At 45.2% G+C, this 16,153-nt stretch overlaps 1 protein-coding gene across 1 annotated transcript in view; it reads left to right on the forward strand.

Annotated features, from left to right (window-relative positions):
- The first annotated feature begins 4,166 nt into the window (after positions 1 to 4,166).
- The window catches only part of tmem167b (transmembrane protein 167B), a 35,954-nt gene continuing 23,967 nt past the window's right edge, over positions 4,167 to 16,153 (forward strand). The window contains exon 1 of the mRNA XM_072563562.1: positions 4,167 to 4,345. Coding sequence (XP_072419663.1) covers positions 4,336 to 4,345 — 10 coding nt within the window. The 5' untranslated portion in view covers positions 4,167 to 4,335. The remainder of the gene's footprint in view (positions 4,346 to 16,153) is intronic.

Consider the following 16,153-nt stretch of genomic DNA (forward strand, 5'->3'; position numbering starts at 1 on the left):
TTAAAATACAGAAGGTAGCAGGGCTCAGAGAGTCGACCACAAGGCTCAGAGTTAACAACTACACTCATAAATTCTGGAGGACCAAATGGTCTGCTAACATGCACTGATGAGACAGCGAAATTGATGAGGTAGGCAAATATTTCTGGATAAGCTGGAGAGAAAATGAAAGCCAGGCAGAGAAAGCAGAACTGTCTCCCACTATTTTGATGTGGGAGAAATGGATTTAAATTCATTGTACATTGAGGTAAAAACAATGACTGCAGATGCTGGAAACCAGACTCTGGATCAGTGGTTCTGGAAGAGCACAGCAGTTCAGGCAGCATCCAAGCAGCTTCGAAATCGACGTTTCGGGCAAAAGCCCTTCATCAGGAATAAAGGCAGTGAGCCTGAAGCGTGGAGAGATAAGCTAGAGGAGGGTGGGGGTGGGGAGAAAGTAGCATAGAGTACAATGGGTGAGTGGGGGAGGGGATGAAGGTGATAGGTCAAGGAGGAGAGGGTGGAGTGAATAGGTGGAAAAGAAGATAGGCAGGTAGGACAAGTCCAGACAAGTCATGGAGACAGTTGCTGAGCTGGAAGTTTAGAACTAGGGTGAGGTGGGGGAAGGGAAAATGAGGAAATTGTTGAAGTCCACATTGATGCCTTGGGGTTGAAGTGTTCCGAGGTGGAAGATGAGGCGTTCTTCCTCCAGGCATCTGGTGGTGAGGGAATGGCGGTGAAGGAGGCCCAGGACCTCCATGTCCTCGGCAGAGTGGGAGGGGGAGTTGAAATGTTGGGCCACGGGGTGGTGTGGTTGATTGGTGCGGGTGTCCCGGAGATGTTCCCTAAAGCGCCCTACTGGAGAAGAAGAGACCTGTTCCAATGGGACAGTCTTCATCTGAACCGTGTGGGATCAGTCCAAGTGAATTGCATAACTAGGGCTGGAGACAGGGCTTTAAACTAAATCGGGGAAATTAGAAAATCCAAATTAAAGGAGATAAGAGTGCAAACTCAGGAGGCATTATTAAAATCTCCAGCACAGACACTAATAGAACACTGGGCACGGAAAGGGTTAGCAATCAAACTTCAAACACACTGGACAAACAAATGACAATGAGGAGAGGAATGGTTAATACAGGACTGAAGGTGTTATATCTGAATGCATTCAGTATAAGGAGTAAGGTAAATGAGCTTGCAGTGCAGATCGAAATTGGCAAGTATGATATGGCATGACATGGAGATGTGGCTGCAAGTGTATCAGGATTGGGAGCTGAATATTCAAGGATATACATCTTACCTAAAAGATAGGCAGGTGACAAAGAGCAGTGGTCAACCAGAGAATTGGGAAGATTACAAAGACCAACAACGGGCAACAAAAAAATGGGAGATTAAATATGAAGGTAAGCTAAAGGAAGACTAAGAGTTTCTTTAAATATACAAAGGGCAAAAGAGAGACAAAAGTGGATATTGGGCCGCTGAAAAATGACACTGCACACATAGCAGTGGGAACAAGGAAATGGCTGAAGAACTGAAGAATTACTTTGCGTCAGTCTTCAAAGTGGAAGACATGAGTCATATTCCAAAAATTCAAGAGTGAGGGGACAGAGCTGAGCATGGTGGCCATCATCAAGGAGAAGGTGCTAGAAAAACTGAATGGCCTGAAGGTGGATAAATAACCTGGACCGGATGGACTACACACCAGAGTGTTAAGAGAGAGAATTGAAGAGATAGTGGAGGTGTTAGTGGTGATCTTTCAGTAATCACTAGAATCATGTAGTGTACAAAATCCCATGCAAGATCTGCACAAAACACTACACAGGACAAACAGGAAGACAGCTAACGATCCGCATCCATGAACACCAACTAGCCACGAAACGACACGACCAGCTATCCTTAGTAGCCACATACACAGATGACAAGCAACATGAATTTGACTGGGACAACACCTACTATTATAGGACAAGCCAAACAGAGAACAGCCGGGAATTCCTAGAGGCATGGCACTCATCCACAGATTCAATCAATAAGCACATAGACCTGGACCCAATATACCGGCCACTGCAACTGACAGCTGGAACTGACAACCGGAAGCGGCAGATTCAAACCACTACAAATGCCGGAGGAAAGATCACAGAAGCGCTTCACAGGAGGCTCCCAAGCACTGAGGGTGTCACCTAGACAGGGGACGAAACGTCTGCAACACAAATCCCCAGCTCGGCAAACAGAACCACAACAACGAGCACCCGAGCTACAAATCTTTTCACAAACTTTGAAAGGATCTTTCTCAGGATGGAAGCCAATGATAAGTGGTGTTCCTTAAGGTTCAGTGTTGGGACCACAACTTTTCACTTTATACATTAACAATCTAGATGAAGGAACTGAGGGCATTCTGGCTACATTTGCAGATGATACAAAGATGGTTAGAGGGCCAGGTAGCATTGAGGAGGCGTCGAGGCTGCAGAAGGATTTGGACAGGTTAGAAGAATGGGCAAAGACGTGGCAGATGGAGTCCATCATTGGAAAGTGTGAGGTCATGCACTTTGGTAGGAAGAATAGAGACATGGACTACTTTCTAAATGGGGAGAAAATTCAAAATCTTAAGTGAAAAGAGACTTGGGAGTTCTATTCCAGGATTCTGTCAAGGTTAACTGGCAGGTTGAGTCAGTAGTTAGGAAGGCAAACACAATGATGGCATTTATTTTGGTATTAAAGCGGGATATATTTCTGAGACTTTTCAACGCTCTGGTCAGATCACATTTGGAATATTTGCACAGTTTGGGCCCATATCACAGCAAGGATGTACTGGTCCTGGAACGTGTTCAGAGGAGATTCACGAGAATGATCCCAGGAATGAAAAGCTTAACATACAAAGAACTTTTGAGGACTCTGGGTCTATATTTTATGGGGTTTAGAAGGATGAGGGGGGAATCTAATTTAAACATACAGAATACTGAATGATCTGGACAGAGTAGATGTTGGGAAGGTTTTCCATTGGTAGGAGAGACTAGGACCTGTGGTCATAGCCTTAGAATAAAGGGAAGACCTTAAGGAATGGGGATAAGGAGAAATGTCTTAAGCCAAACAGTGGTGAATCTATGGAATTCATTGCAACAGAAGGCTGTGGAGCCCAGATCATTGAGTGTATTTAAGATTGAGATACAGAGGAACCTCGATTATCCCGGCATTCGATTATCCGAATATTGGATTATCCAGCAAGATTGCAAGGTCCTGATGGAGAAAGTGAGGACTGCAGATGCTGGAGAGCAGAGTCGAGAGTGTGGTGCTGGAAAGACACAGCAGGTCAGGCAGCATCCGAAGGGCAGGAGAATCGACGTTTCAGGCTTAAACCCTTCATCTTGGCTAAACTACATCCTCCAGCATTTAATTATCCAGAAATTGATTAACCAAACGAAATATTACCCGCCTATGTCCTTCAGATTATCAAGGGTCCTCTGTACATAAGCTCTTGAATATGAAGGGAATCAAGGGTTACAAGGAAAAAGTGGGAGAGTTGGGTTAAGAAACTTATCAGCCATGATTTAATGGCAGAGCAGACTCGATAGGCTGAACGGCCTATTTTCTGCTCATACGTTTTATGTTTTTTTTTTACTGAGGTTATGAACTTTCAGTGTTTCTACCACCAGGGTCTGTGGAAGCTCAGGCTTTGAGCATTTTTAAGGTAGAGTTAGTCTTGATGAAGGGTCCTGCCCAAAACACCAACTCTCCTACTCCTCTGGTGCTGCTTGACCTGCTGTGCTTTATTCCAGCTCCATGTTATCAGAGTCAGAGATTAGATGCCGGGTTATTAGCAGCAAACACGTTTATGGAGTTGGGGGTGGGTAAAAGGCATTGAAATGTTCCATCAGTCATGAAAGAGACAAAAAGAACTGCAGATGCTGTTGTTCAATGTAGATGATATAATCATGATGGCACAAAATAGCAGAGCAGGCTCAATGGACTGAATGGCCTTCTCCCAGTTTCCAGAGCCTTGTTATTTTCTGTATACAGTTTGGTTCCCTCTAGAATTATTCTATGCATTGTATTTGTTATAATTACTTGTTATTTTAAGAGTAAGATTCCATGTTAGAGCAATGATGATCCAACATCTAACACTGGCGGCTGACAGTGGCACATCCGAACCACGACATCTAGACTGGACTGGATAACTGACAGGATTGCGGAGAAGGCGGTACTTCGCGTCGCGCGGATCGAAACGCCGGCGCAGGCGGGGTTTGATTACTTCTCCCTGAATTTGTATGCGTGTGTGTTTATCTCGGGTCTTGGAGGCTCGAGCCGGATCATGAACGCGTCATAAAGGAGCGCGAGGAGAGTGCACGAGAAAGGATTCGGGCTGCAGTCATGACTAACGGTAAATTTTCAAAATCACCCAACGGCCGTTTCCATCGAAGTAAGGTCGCTGCAACCAGCGGGCGAGAACCGAGACGCGCGGATTGAGGACGTGGCTAGTGGGAGAAAGTAGGCCTCTAGGCTGGTGTGCGCTGGGTCAGGCCATGCTGTTGGTAGTGTTTGAGTACCGCCGCTTTCTCATTCGTCCCGGATTTAAGATTGTATTTAGGAGCCAGTTACCTCCGGCCTGAAGTCAGTGGTTTCGCGCGGGGTTCCGAGCGCGTTTGCTAGTCAGTCAAACATGAATGCGGAAGCGTGCGGGGTGCTGAGTGATTGACAGGTGCCCGATCTAACTGGTAGGCTGCTGCCTTCATTCTTTTGTTGTTGTCACCAATCGCGGCGGAGGAGGCGGGCTGAGGATGGTATGAAGTTAGGTTGGCCGCACATGCACCCCCCCCCACCCCCACCCCCATCCCTCGACTCTGGGTGAATCACTGTGGGTCTTACCCTCAGTCAGTTCGAGGTTATGTTGGGGTACAAGTCTGTCTGACCCAGGCACTCCACTCAATGACTGTTGTCGGAGTAAATACTGGCGAACTCGAGGCTTTAAAAAAACCCCAAAGAACTGCGGATACAGGAAATCAGAAACAGAAATTGCTGGAGAACCTCAGTGGGGTCTGGCAACATCTGTGGAGAGAAGGGAGAATTAACGTTTCAGGTCTAGTGATCCTTCTTCAGAAGAACAGGTACTCTGACCTGCGTGAGTCTTCCCATCCACTTCTGTTTCTTAGATTCTCAACAGTATGAAAGCAGGCTATTTGGTTCATTGAGTCCATACTGATTCTCCAAAGACCATCCCACCAGACTCATCCTATTAACCCTGCATTTCCTATGGCCAACTCACCTAACCTGCACAACTTAGAACTGTTTGAGGAAACTAGGCTATCCAGAGGCAACCCATGCACAGAAGCTAGAATCGAACCCGGGTCCCCAGTGCTATGAGGTAGCAGTGCTAATCACTGAGCTACTGTGCCACCCACTTCAAATTGCATACACAGTCTATGCTCCTACCTTATATGATTTAACTGCTAATAAGGGCATTTGTTTCCATTAAACAAGGGTCCAGGAAGCTCGGGAACAGAAGGATCTTTGGGTGCTTATCCACAGATCCCTGAAGGCAGCAGAATTAGTTAATGGGGTAATTAAAAAGGCAACCATCCTATTTACCTTTGTCAGTTGTGGCATACATTATAAAAACAGGGAGGTTTTGTTGGAGCTGAACAAAACTTTGGTCAGGCCACAGTGGGGGTATGATGCAATTGGGGTAACCACATTTCAGGAAGGATGTCATTGCACTGGAGGCGATGCAACAGAGATTCACCAGGATGTTGCCTGTGCTGGAGCAGTTTTGTTATGAAGAGCAGGTGGATAATCTCTTTGTTTGTTTTCTTTCAAGCAGTAAAGGCTAAGAGGACTTGAGATATGAGGTTATAAAATGGGGCAGCATGCTGGCTCAGTGGTTAGCACTGTTACCTTACAGTGCTAAGGATGTGGGTTCAATTCCAGCCTTAGGTGATTGTCCAAAAACTACATGACATTCTTCCTGTGTCAAAATGGGTTTCCTCCCATAGTCTAAAGATTTGCAGGTTAAGTGGATTGGCCATGCTGGAATTATCTGTAGTGTGCTGGGATGTACAGGGTATGTGCATAAGTGTGGGATTACAGGGATACGGTGGGGGTTTGGGTGGGAGGCTTTTCTGAGGGTTGGTGTAGACTTGATGGACTGAATGGCCTCCTTCTACACTCCAGGGGTACTATAAGAGGGGCATGGATAGAAAGCAAGGAATAAGGAAAACATTTTTACTGAGTGGTGAGAATTGGGAGTGCCTTGTCTGGGAGGGTATTTGAGTTGGGAAACCTTAACTTTTAAAAAGCACTTGGGTGAGCACTTGAGATTTCACAACATTAAGTGCTATGGGCCAAGAGCTGGAAAGTGGGACTAGTGTAGATTGAGTGAGTAACTTTTTTTTGGTGGAGATGGAACAGGATGAAAGACTTCTTTCTGAACTATATGATTCAATGGCATAAACCCCTGAATGGAGAACCTATCTCAAGGCTGTTATGCAGTTTGCATTAGGTTACACCTTTTTTGATTACAGTATGTTTGGCATGCAATAAATCTTAAGGCTATACTCGAGAAGTTCTAATGAATCCATATGAGTTTATTTTGTCTGATATGGAATGCATACTTTCCCTGACTATACTTGTTGAAGCACAGAAAAATGAGAGAAAGGTTGACAACATGATAGGACCCAAAGTACAAAGAATAATGCAAATGAATTGAAATTGAATTGAATTTGAATTTATTGTCACGTGTACTGAGCCACAGTGAAAAGCTTTGTCTTGCGAACAATATAGACAGATCACAAAGTTAAGTAGCATAGATAGTAAATAATAGATAAACAGCAGTAAAAACAAAAACACAGGTACAAGCGAATGTAAAGAGTTTGAGTCCATTCAGTATTCTAACAGCAGTAGGGTAGAAACAGTTACGAAACTAGCTGGTGCCTGTGTTCAGGCTTCTGACCTTCTCCCTGGTGGTAGAGGTTGTAGAAAAACATTGCCAGGGTGGGATGGATCTTTCAGAATGCTGGCAGCCTTTTCTTGACAGCAGGCCTGGTAGATAGATTCTATAGATGGGCGGTTAGCCGGGCTGAAGTTCACCACTCTCTAACTGTCTCTGACCTTGAATGGTACAGTTGCTATACCAGGTAGTGATACATCCAGACAGAATGCTCTTGATGGCACACCTATAAAAGTTGGTAAAGGTATTTGCCATCATGCCAAATTTCCTCAGCTGCCTGAGGAAGAAGAGAAGTTGTTGGGCATTTGTAACCAGTGCATCCACATGAAGAGTCCAAGAAAGCTTGTTGTTGATGACCACTCCCAGGAGCTTGACACTCTTCACTCCTTCCACCTCTGTGTTGTTAATGTGTAAGGGGGAGGGGGGAGGGGGGAGGGGAGGGGGGAGGGGGGAGGGGGGGGGGAAGGTGGCATGAGTAACAACCTGCCAAAAGTCAATAATGAGTTCCTTGGTTTTGCTGACATTGAGAGCCTTGTTGTCCTTAGTGCAGCATTTTCCCAGGTCTTCCACCTCCTGTCTGTAGTTTGTTTCATCGCCATCTGAGATTCGACCGACTATGGTGGTGTCATCAGCGAACTTGTAAATGGTATTAGTCTGGTACTTGGCGACGCAGTCATAGGTGTACAGTAGGGGGCTGAGTACACACGCCTGGTGAGGGGTGGGGGCGGGGGGCGGCAGTGTTGAGTGTTAGTGAGGATGAAATATTGTCACCAATCTTCAATGATTGTTGCCTGTGGGTTTGGAAACTGGGGATTCAGTTGCAGAGAGTGGGGCTTTGTCCGAGATCATTAAGTTTAGTAATCAGTCTTGAGGGGATAATAGTGTTGACTACAGTTCAGCCTTCAATGAGTAGGTGTTCTTTGTATCAAGATATTCTAGGGAGGAGTGAAGGGCAAGTGATGTGGAACTGTTGGTCCTATAGGCAAATTGGAGTGGGTTAAGAGTAGTGGGGAGACTGGGGTTGATTAATGCCATGACCAGCCTTTCAAAGCACTTCATGATCACTAAAGTTAGGGCTACTGGCCGGCAGTCATTGAGATATGCTGCATGAGCTGCCTTATGTACAGGGATGATGTTGGTCCTCTTGAAACTGGCAAGGACAGTGGTCTGCTGCCAGGAGAGGCTGAAAATGTCCGGGAAGACCTCTGCCAGGTGCATGGTGTATGGTGTGAGTGCACAGCCTGGTACTCCGTCTGCTCCCATCACTTTCCTTGGATTCACACAAAGGAGAACTGATCTGACCTCTGATGCAGTGACTGTTGGGATAGGTAATTAATGTAATTAATGAATTAGCAAATGTAATTAATGAAGTAGCTGCAGAGGTTGGACTGAGGACAGTACTCTAACAACCTCCTATATAGATGTCCTAGAGCTGTGATGACTGACTGACCTCCAACAACCACTACTATATCCCTTTGTGCCAAGTATGACTCCAACCAGTGGAGAATTTTCTTCCTGAATCCCACCAACTCCAGTTTTGCCAGGGCTCCAAGATGGCTCTGTTTTGGGACCATTGCTGTTTGTCATTTTTATAAATGACCTTGAGGAGCGGCTAGAAGGTTGGGTGAGCAAGTTTGTGGATGATACGAAAGTCGGTGGAGTTGTTGACAGTGAGGAAGGATGTGTCAGGTTACAGCGGGATATAGATAGGCTGCAGAGCTAGGCAGAAAGGTGGCAAATGGAGTTCAATGTGGGTAAGTGTGAGGTGATTCGCTTTGGTATGAGTAACAAAAAGATGGGGTACTGGGCTAATGGTCGGATACTTGGTAGTGTGGATGAGCAGAGGGATCTTGGTGTCCATGTACACAGATCTCTGAAAGTTGCCACCCAGGTAACTAGTGCAGTGAAGAAGGCATATGGCATACTGGCTTTTATTGGTAGAGGAATTGAGTTCTGGAGTCCTGAGGTCATGTTGCAGTTGTATAAGACTCTGGTGCAGCCGCATCTGGAGTATTGTGTGCAGTTTTGGTCGCCATACTATAGGAAGGATGTGGAGGCACTGGAACGGGTGCAGAGGAGGTTTACGAGGATGTTGCCTGGTATGGTAGGAAGATTGTATGAGGAAAGGCTGAGGCACTTGGGGCTGTTTTCATTGGAGAAAAGAAGGTTTAGGGGTGACTTGATAGAGGTGTACAAGATGATTAGGGGTTGAGATAGGGTTGACCATGAGAATCTTTTTCCATGTATAAAGTCAGCTATTACGAGGGGGCATAGCTTTAAATTAAGGGGTGGTAGGTATAGGACAGATGTTAGGGGTAGATTCTTTACTCAGCGAGTCGTGAGTTCATGGAATGCCCTGCCAGTAGCAGTGGTGGACTCCCTCTTTATGGGCATTTAAACGGGCATTGGATAGACATAGGGAGGATAGTGGGCTAATGCAGGTTAGGTGGGCTTGGATCGGCGCAACATTGAGGGCCAAAGGGCCTGTACTGTGCTGTATTTTTCTATGTTCTATGACACAGTCCATCAAATCAGCTTTAATGTCAAGGGCAATCACTGACCTTACCTTTGGGATTTGGCTCTTTTGTGTCCATGTTTGAATGAAGGCTGTGAAGGTCAGGAGCTGAATGGCATGGGTGGAACTTAAGATTGTGTCAGTGAGCAAGTTATTGCTAAGCAAGTGCTGCTTGACATCACTGTTGATGATACTTTTCATTATTTTTCTGATACTCCGGAGGAGACAGATGGAATAGTGATGGACTGGGTTGGCTTAGCTTTGCTTTTTATGTATAGGATATACCTGAAATGCAAGTCTTCAGAATTATTGCTGGAATGTCAAGGCCCATAGCTTTTGCAATATCCAGTGCTTGCAACCAAGTCCTGATGTAGAGTGAATTAAATTGGCTGAAAACTTGTATCTGAGACTCTGGGGACATTGGAGTATGTCAAAATGGATCATCTATACTGCATATTTGCTTGAAGCTTTTTCAAAATCCTTCAGATTTCTTATCCTTGTTGATATGATTGTCTTCCTTAATAATGGGAGATTCAGTCACAGTGGAGCATCTTCCTGCAGTTGTTTAATTGACTGCTATCATTCATGACTGTATGTGGCAGGGCTGCAGAGCTTTGATTTGATCGATCCATTGGTTGTGGAAACACTTGGCTCTATCTGTCACTTAGGTAAAAACAATGACTGCAGATGCTGAAAATCAAATACTGGATTAGTGGTGCTGGAAGAGCACAGCAGTTCAGGCAGCATCCAACTATCTGTCACTTGCTGCTTATGATGTTTGGTATGCAAGTAGTCCTGTTCTTCTTACCTCACTAGATTGACACCTTATTTTTAGGTATTCCTGGTGCTGCTTCTGGTATGTATTCATCTTTGAACCAGGACAGATTTCCTGGCTTGATGGTAATGGTAGCATTGGTGAAGTTGCAGGTTGTGTTGGAGTACAATTTTACTGAGCCCATAGTGCCTCAGAGATACCCAGTCTTTAGTTGCTAGATCTATTTGAAACCTATCCCATTTAGCATGGTGAGAGTACCACACAGTACAATAGAGGGTATTCTCATAGTGAAGATGGACTTTGTCTCCAAAAGAAGTGTGCAGTAGCCAATTTTAACGATCGTGTTGTGAACAGATGCACCTACGGCACAGATTGTTGAAGATGAGAGCATGGACGAGTTGGGCTGAAGGGTCTGTTTCCATGCTGTACATCTCTATGACTCCAAATCTACAAGTATGTTTTTTCCGTCTTGTTGGTACTTTCAGATTTAATCAGCTCAGTAGTGATGCTGCTGAGCCGCTCATTCCCCACCCAGAGCACATTCTGTGTCTTTTCTGTACTTGATGCTTCTTTCAATGCTGCTCAACCTGGAGTACTGATTTATCATTCAAGAGGTTTGTGGTATGTGGTTATTTGTAGGAGGTTTTGTTGCCCATGTTTGGCCTGATACTATGTGACTTCTTATGGTCTAGAGTGAATATTGAGGATTTGTAGGGCAGCTCTTTCCATGCATATACCACTCTGCCACCAACTTTACGTTTGGCTTGCTCATGGAACAGGACTTAACCAGGGATGGCAATGGTGTTGCCTAGAATATTTAGTGTAAAATATGATTCCATATGTGTGACTATTCTGGCTGTTGCTTGACTAGTTGTAAGACAGCTTTTCCAATTGTGGCAGAAGTCCTCAGGTGCTAGTAAGGAGTATGGCAGGGTCACTAGGGCTATGTTTGTGATTGTCATTTTTGGTGAGTTAGTCACTGCTGGGTGACAAAAAGGCAGTATACTAAATAAGGTGAATGAGCTTGTGGTACAGATCGAAATTGGCAGCTATGTTGTGGTGGGCATCACTGAGGTTTGGCTGGAAGGAGATCAGGACTGGGAGCTAAATATCCTAAGGTATACATAGAACATAGAAGAATACAGCACAGTACAGGCCTTTTGGCCCTCGATGTTGCGCCGATCCAAGCCTACCTAACCTACACTAGCCCACTATCGTCCATATGCCTATTCAATGCCTGCTTAAATGCCCATAAAGAGGGAGAGCCCACCACTGCTACTGGCAGGGCATTCCATGAACTCACGACTCGCTGAGTATACATCCTATCAAAAAGACCAGCAGGTGGGCAGAGGCAGTGGGGTTGCCTTGAAAATGAAAAATGAAATGAAGTCAATAGCCATGAATGAACACCATAAGACATAGGACTGGAAGTAAGGCCATTCGGCCCATCGAGTCCACTCCGCCATTTGATCATGGCTGCTGGGCACTTCAACTCCACTTACCCGCATTCTCCCCGTAGCCCTTAATTCCCCGAGACAACAAGAATCTATCAATCTCTGCCTTGAAGACATTTAGCGTCCCGGCCTTCACTGCACTCTGCGGCAATGAATTCCACAGGCCCACCACTCTCTGGCTGAAGAAATGTCTCCGCATTTCTGTTCTGAATTTACCCCCTCTAATTCTAAGGCTGTGTCCACGGGTCCTAGTCTCCTCACCTAACGGAAACAATTTCCTAGCGTCCATCCTTTCCAAGCCATGTATTATCTTGTACGTCTCTATTAAGTCTCCCCTTAATCTTCTAAACTCCAATGAATACAATCCCAAGATCCTCAGCCGTTCCTCATATGTTAGGCCTACCATTCCAGGGATCATCCGTGTGAATCTCCGCTGGACACATGCCAGTATGTCCTTCCTGAGGTGTGGGGACCAAAACTGGACACAGTACTCCAAATGGGGCCTAACCAGAGCTTTATAAAGTCTCAGTAGCACAATGGTGTTTTTATATCCCAACCCTCTTGAGATAAGTTACAACATCGCATTCGCTTTCTTAATCACAGACTCAACCTGCATGTTGACCTTTAGAGAATCCTCGACTAGCACTCCCAGATCCCTTTGTACTTTGGCTTTATGAATTTTCTCACCGTTTAGAAAGTAGTCTGTGCTTTTATTCTTTTTGCCAAAGTGCAAGACCTCGCATTTGTTCACGTTGAATTCCATCAGCCATTTCCTGGACCACTCTCCCAAACTGTCTGGATCCTTCTGCAGCCTCCGCACTTCCTCAGTAGTACCTGCCTGTCCACCTATCTTCGTATCATCTGCAAACTTCGCTAGAATGCCCCCAGTCCCTTCATCCAGATCATTAATATATAACGCGAACAGCTGTGGCCCCAACATTGAACCCTGCGGGACACCGCTCGTCACCGGCTGCCATTCTGAAAAAGAACCTTTTATCCCAACTCTCTGCCTTCTGTCAGACAGCTAATCCTCAATCCATCCCAGTAGCTCACCTCGAACACCGTGGGCCCTCACCTTGCTCAGCAGCCTCCCGTGTGGCACCTTATCAAAGGCCTTTTGGAAGTCTAGATAGACCACATCCACTGGGTTTCCCTGGTCTAACCTACTTGTCACCTCTTCAAAGAATACCAACAGGTTTGTCAGGCATGACCTCCCCTGACTAAATCCACGTTGACTTGTTCTAATCAGACTCTGCTCTTCTAAGAATTTAGAAATCTCATCTTTAATGATGGATTCTAGAATTTTACCAACAACCGAGGTTAGGCTAATTGGCCTATAATTTTCCATCTTTTGTCTTGATCCTTTCTTGAACAATGGGGTTACAACCGCGATCTTCCAATCATCCAGGACTTTCCGTGACTCCAGTGACTCTTGAAAGATCTCAACCAATGCCTCCGCTATTTCCTCAGCCACCTCTCTCAGAACTCTAGGATGTATCCCATCGGGGCCAGGAGATTTATCAATTTTAAGACTTTTTAGCTTTTCTAGCACTCTCTCTTTTGTAATGACAACCATACTCAACTCAGCCTCCTGACTCCCTTTAATTGTTGGGATATTACTCCTGTCTTCCACTGTGAAAACTGACGCAAAGTACTTGTTAAGTTCTCCTGCTATTTCCTTATCTCCCATCACTAGGCTTCCAGCATCAGTTTGAAGTGGCCCAATGTCTACTTTTGTCTGTCGTTTGTTTCTTATGTATTGAAAGAAACTTTTACTATCGTTTCTAATATTACTGGTTAGCCTACCTTCATATTTGATCCTCTCCTTTCTTATTACTCTCTTTGTTATCCTCTGTTTGTTTTTGTAGCCTTCCCAATCTTCTGATTTCCCACTGCTCTTGGCCACTTTATAGGATCTCTCTTTTTCTTTAATACATTTCCTGACTTCCTTTGTCAGCCATGGCTGTCTAATCCCTCCCTGGATAATCTCTCTTTTCTTGGGGATGAACCTCTGTACAGTGTCCTTAATTATACCCACAAACTCCTGCTATTTTTGCTCTACTGTCTTCCCCGCAAGCCTCTGCTTCCAGTCTATTTTTGTCAGTTCCGCTCTCATGCCCTCATAATTACCTTTACCTTTATTTAACTGTAACACCATTACATCCGATTTTGCCTTCTCTCTTTCAAACTGCAGACTGAACTCTACCATATTATGATCGCTGCTTCCTAAGGGTTCCCTTACTTTAAGATCTTTTATAAAGTCTGGTTCATTGCAAAGCACTAGGTCCAGAATAGCCTGCTCCCTTGCGGGCTCCATGACGAGCTGTTCCAAAATGCCATCCTGTAAGCATTCCATGAATTCCCTCTCTTTGGATCCACTGGCAACATTATTTACCCAGTCCACCTGCATGTTGAAGTCTCCCATGATCACCGTGACCGTGCCTTTCTGACATGCCTTCTCTATTTCCCGGTACATGTTGCGTGCCTGCTCCTGACCACTGTTAGGAGGTCTGTACACCACTCCAATTATGTTTTTTTTGCCTTTGTGGTTCCTCAATTCCACCCACACAGACTCCACATCATCTGACGCTATGTCATTCAGTGCCATAGATTTAATATTGTTCTTAACTAACAAGGCAACCCCACCCCCTCTGCCGACCTCCCTGTCTTTTCAATAAGTTGAAAATCCTTGGAGGTTTAACTGCCAGTCTTGACCCCCCTGTAACCAAGTCTCTGTGATGCCTACCACATCATAATCATTCACTATGATCTGTGCCATTAGTTCATCTGCTTTGTTATGAATGCTACGCGCATTCAGGTAAAGCACCTTAATGCTAACTTTCTTATCATTAAAGATATTGGAAGTCATATGATGTCCTAAGCTATCCTTGCTTTTTTCTGCATTCCCAGTCTGCCTCAATTTTAAATCCGCCTGGACACATGCTATCCTGCTGCTTGGCTTTCCATTTAACGCCATACTCCATGTTGCTTTCACTTTCCCTTCTTTTTCCCCCCCCCTCCCAACTCAGAAGTTTAAAGTCCTACTGACCACCCTATTTATCCTCTTCGCTAGAACACTGGTACCTGATCAGTTCAGGTGGAGACCGTCCCAACGGTACAGATCGCCCCTGTTCCAAAACTGATGCCAATGCCCCATGAAGTGGAATCCCTCTTTCCCACACCAATCCCTTAGCCACGTGTTTACTTGCCTAATTTTCTTGTCCCTTTGCCAATTGACACATGGCTCGGGCAGTAATCCGGAGATTATGACCCTTGAGGACCTGTGCTTCAATTTCCTGCCTAGTGCCTCGTAATCCCCAAACAGGTCCTCCACCCTAGTCTTGCCTATGTTGTTAGTACCAACGTGGACCACAACAACTGGATCCTCCCCCTCCTGCTCCAATATCCTTTCAAGCTGGTCGGAGATGTCCCGCACCCTGGCACCGGGCAGGCAATGCACCATGCGAGACTCCCGATCTGGCTTGAAGTAAGGTCAAATCATGTAGAATCTATGCGGGTAGAGTTGAGGAACTACAAAGGTTAAAAAAACATAATGGGAGTTATCTGCAGGCCTCCAAACAGTAGTCAGGATTTGGGGCATAAGGTACACCAAGAACAAAGAGTTCTTGGAGTAAAGGTTCAGACTTCCTTGAAAGTGGAGTCTTTGGTCCATAGATTAGTGAAGAAGGTGTTTGGTATGCTTTCCTTTATTGGTCACAGCATTGAGTATAGGAGTTGGGAGGTCTTGGTGCAGCTGTACAGGCCATTGGTTTGCCCACTTTAGGAATATTGTGTGTAATTCTGGTCTCCCTGCTATAGGAAGGATGTTGTGAAACTTGAAAGGGTTTAGAAAAGATTTACAAGAATGTTGAGATGGTTGGAGGACTTGAGCTATAGTGAGAGGCAGAATAGGATGGGGCTGTTTTCCCAGGAGTATCAGAGGATGAGGGGTGACCTTATAGAAGTTTACGATATCATGAGGGACATAGATAGGATAAATAGACAAGGTCTTTTCCTTGGGGTGAAGAGTCCAGAACTAAAGAGCATAGGGTGAGAGAGGAAAGACTTAAAGGAGACCTAAGGGGTAACTTTTCATGCAGAGGGTGGTGCGTGTATGGAATGAACTACGAGAGGGAGTGGTGGAGGCTGGTACAATTGCCACATTTAAAAGGCATCTGGATGGGTATATGAATAGGAAGGGTTTGGAGAGATATGGGCCAAGTGCTGGCAAATGGGACTCAATTAGGATATCTGGTTAGCATGGACCAGTTGGACCAAAGGATCTTTTTCCATGCTGTATGTCTTTATGTCTGTGACTCTGAGATAGAAAAGATGTGTAAGAAAGGCAAGGTTACAGTGATCCTGGGGGTTTTAAATATGCAGGTGATCGAGGAAAATTAGGTTGGTAGTGGATTGCAAGAAAAGGAATTGTGTACTGTCTACCAGATAGCTTTTTGGAGCAGCTTGTGGTGGAGCCCACGAGGGCACAGGCAATACTGGAT

The sequence above is a fragment of the Chiloscyllium punctatum genome, chromosome 45 (genome assembly GCF_047496795.1).
Source record: "Chiloscyllium punctatum isolate Juve2018m chromosome 45, sChiPun1.3, whole genome shotgun sequence".
Classification (NCBI taxonomy): domain Eukaryota; kingdom Metazoa; phylum Chordata; class Chondrichthyes; order Orectolobiformes; family Hemiscylliidae; genus Chiloscyllium; species Chiloscyllium punctatum.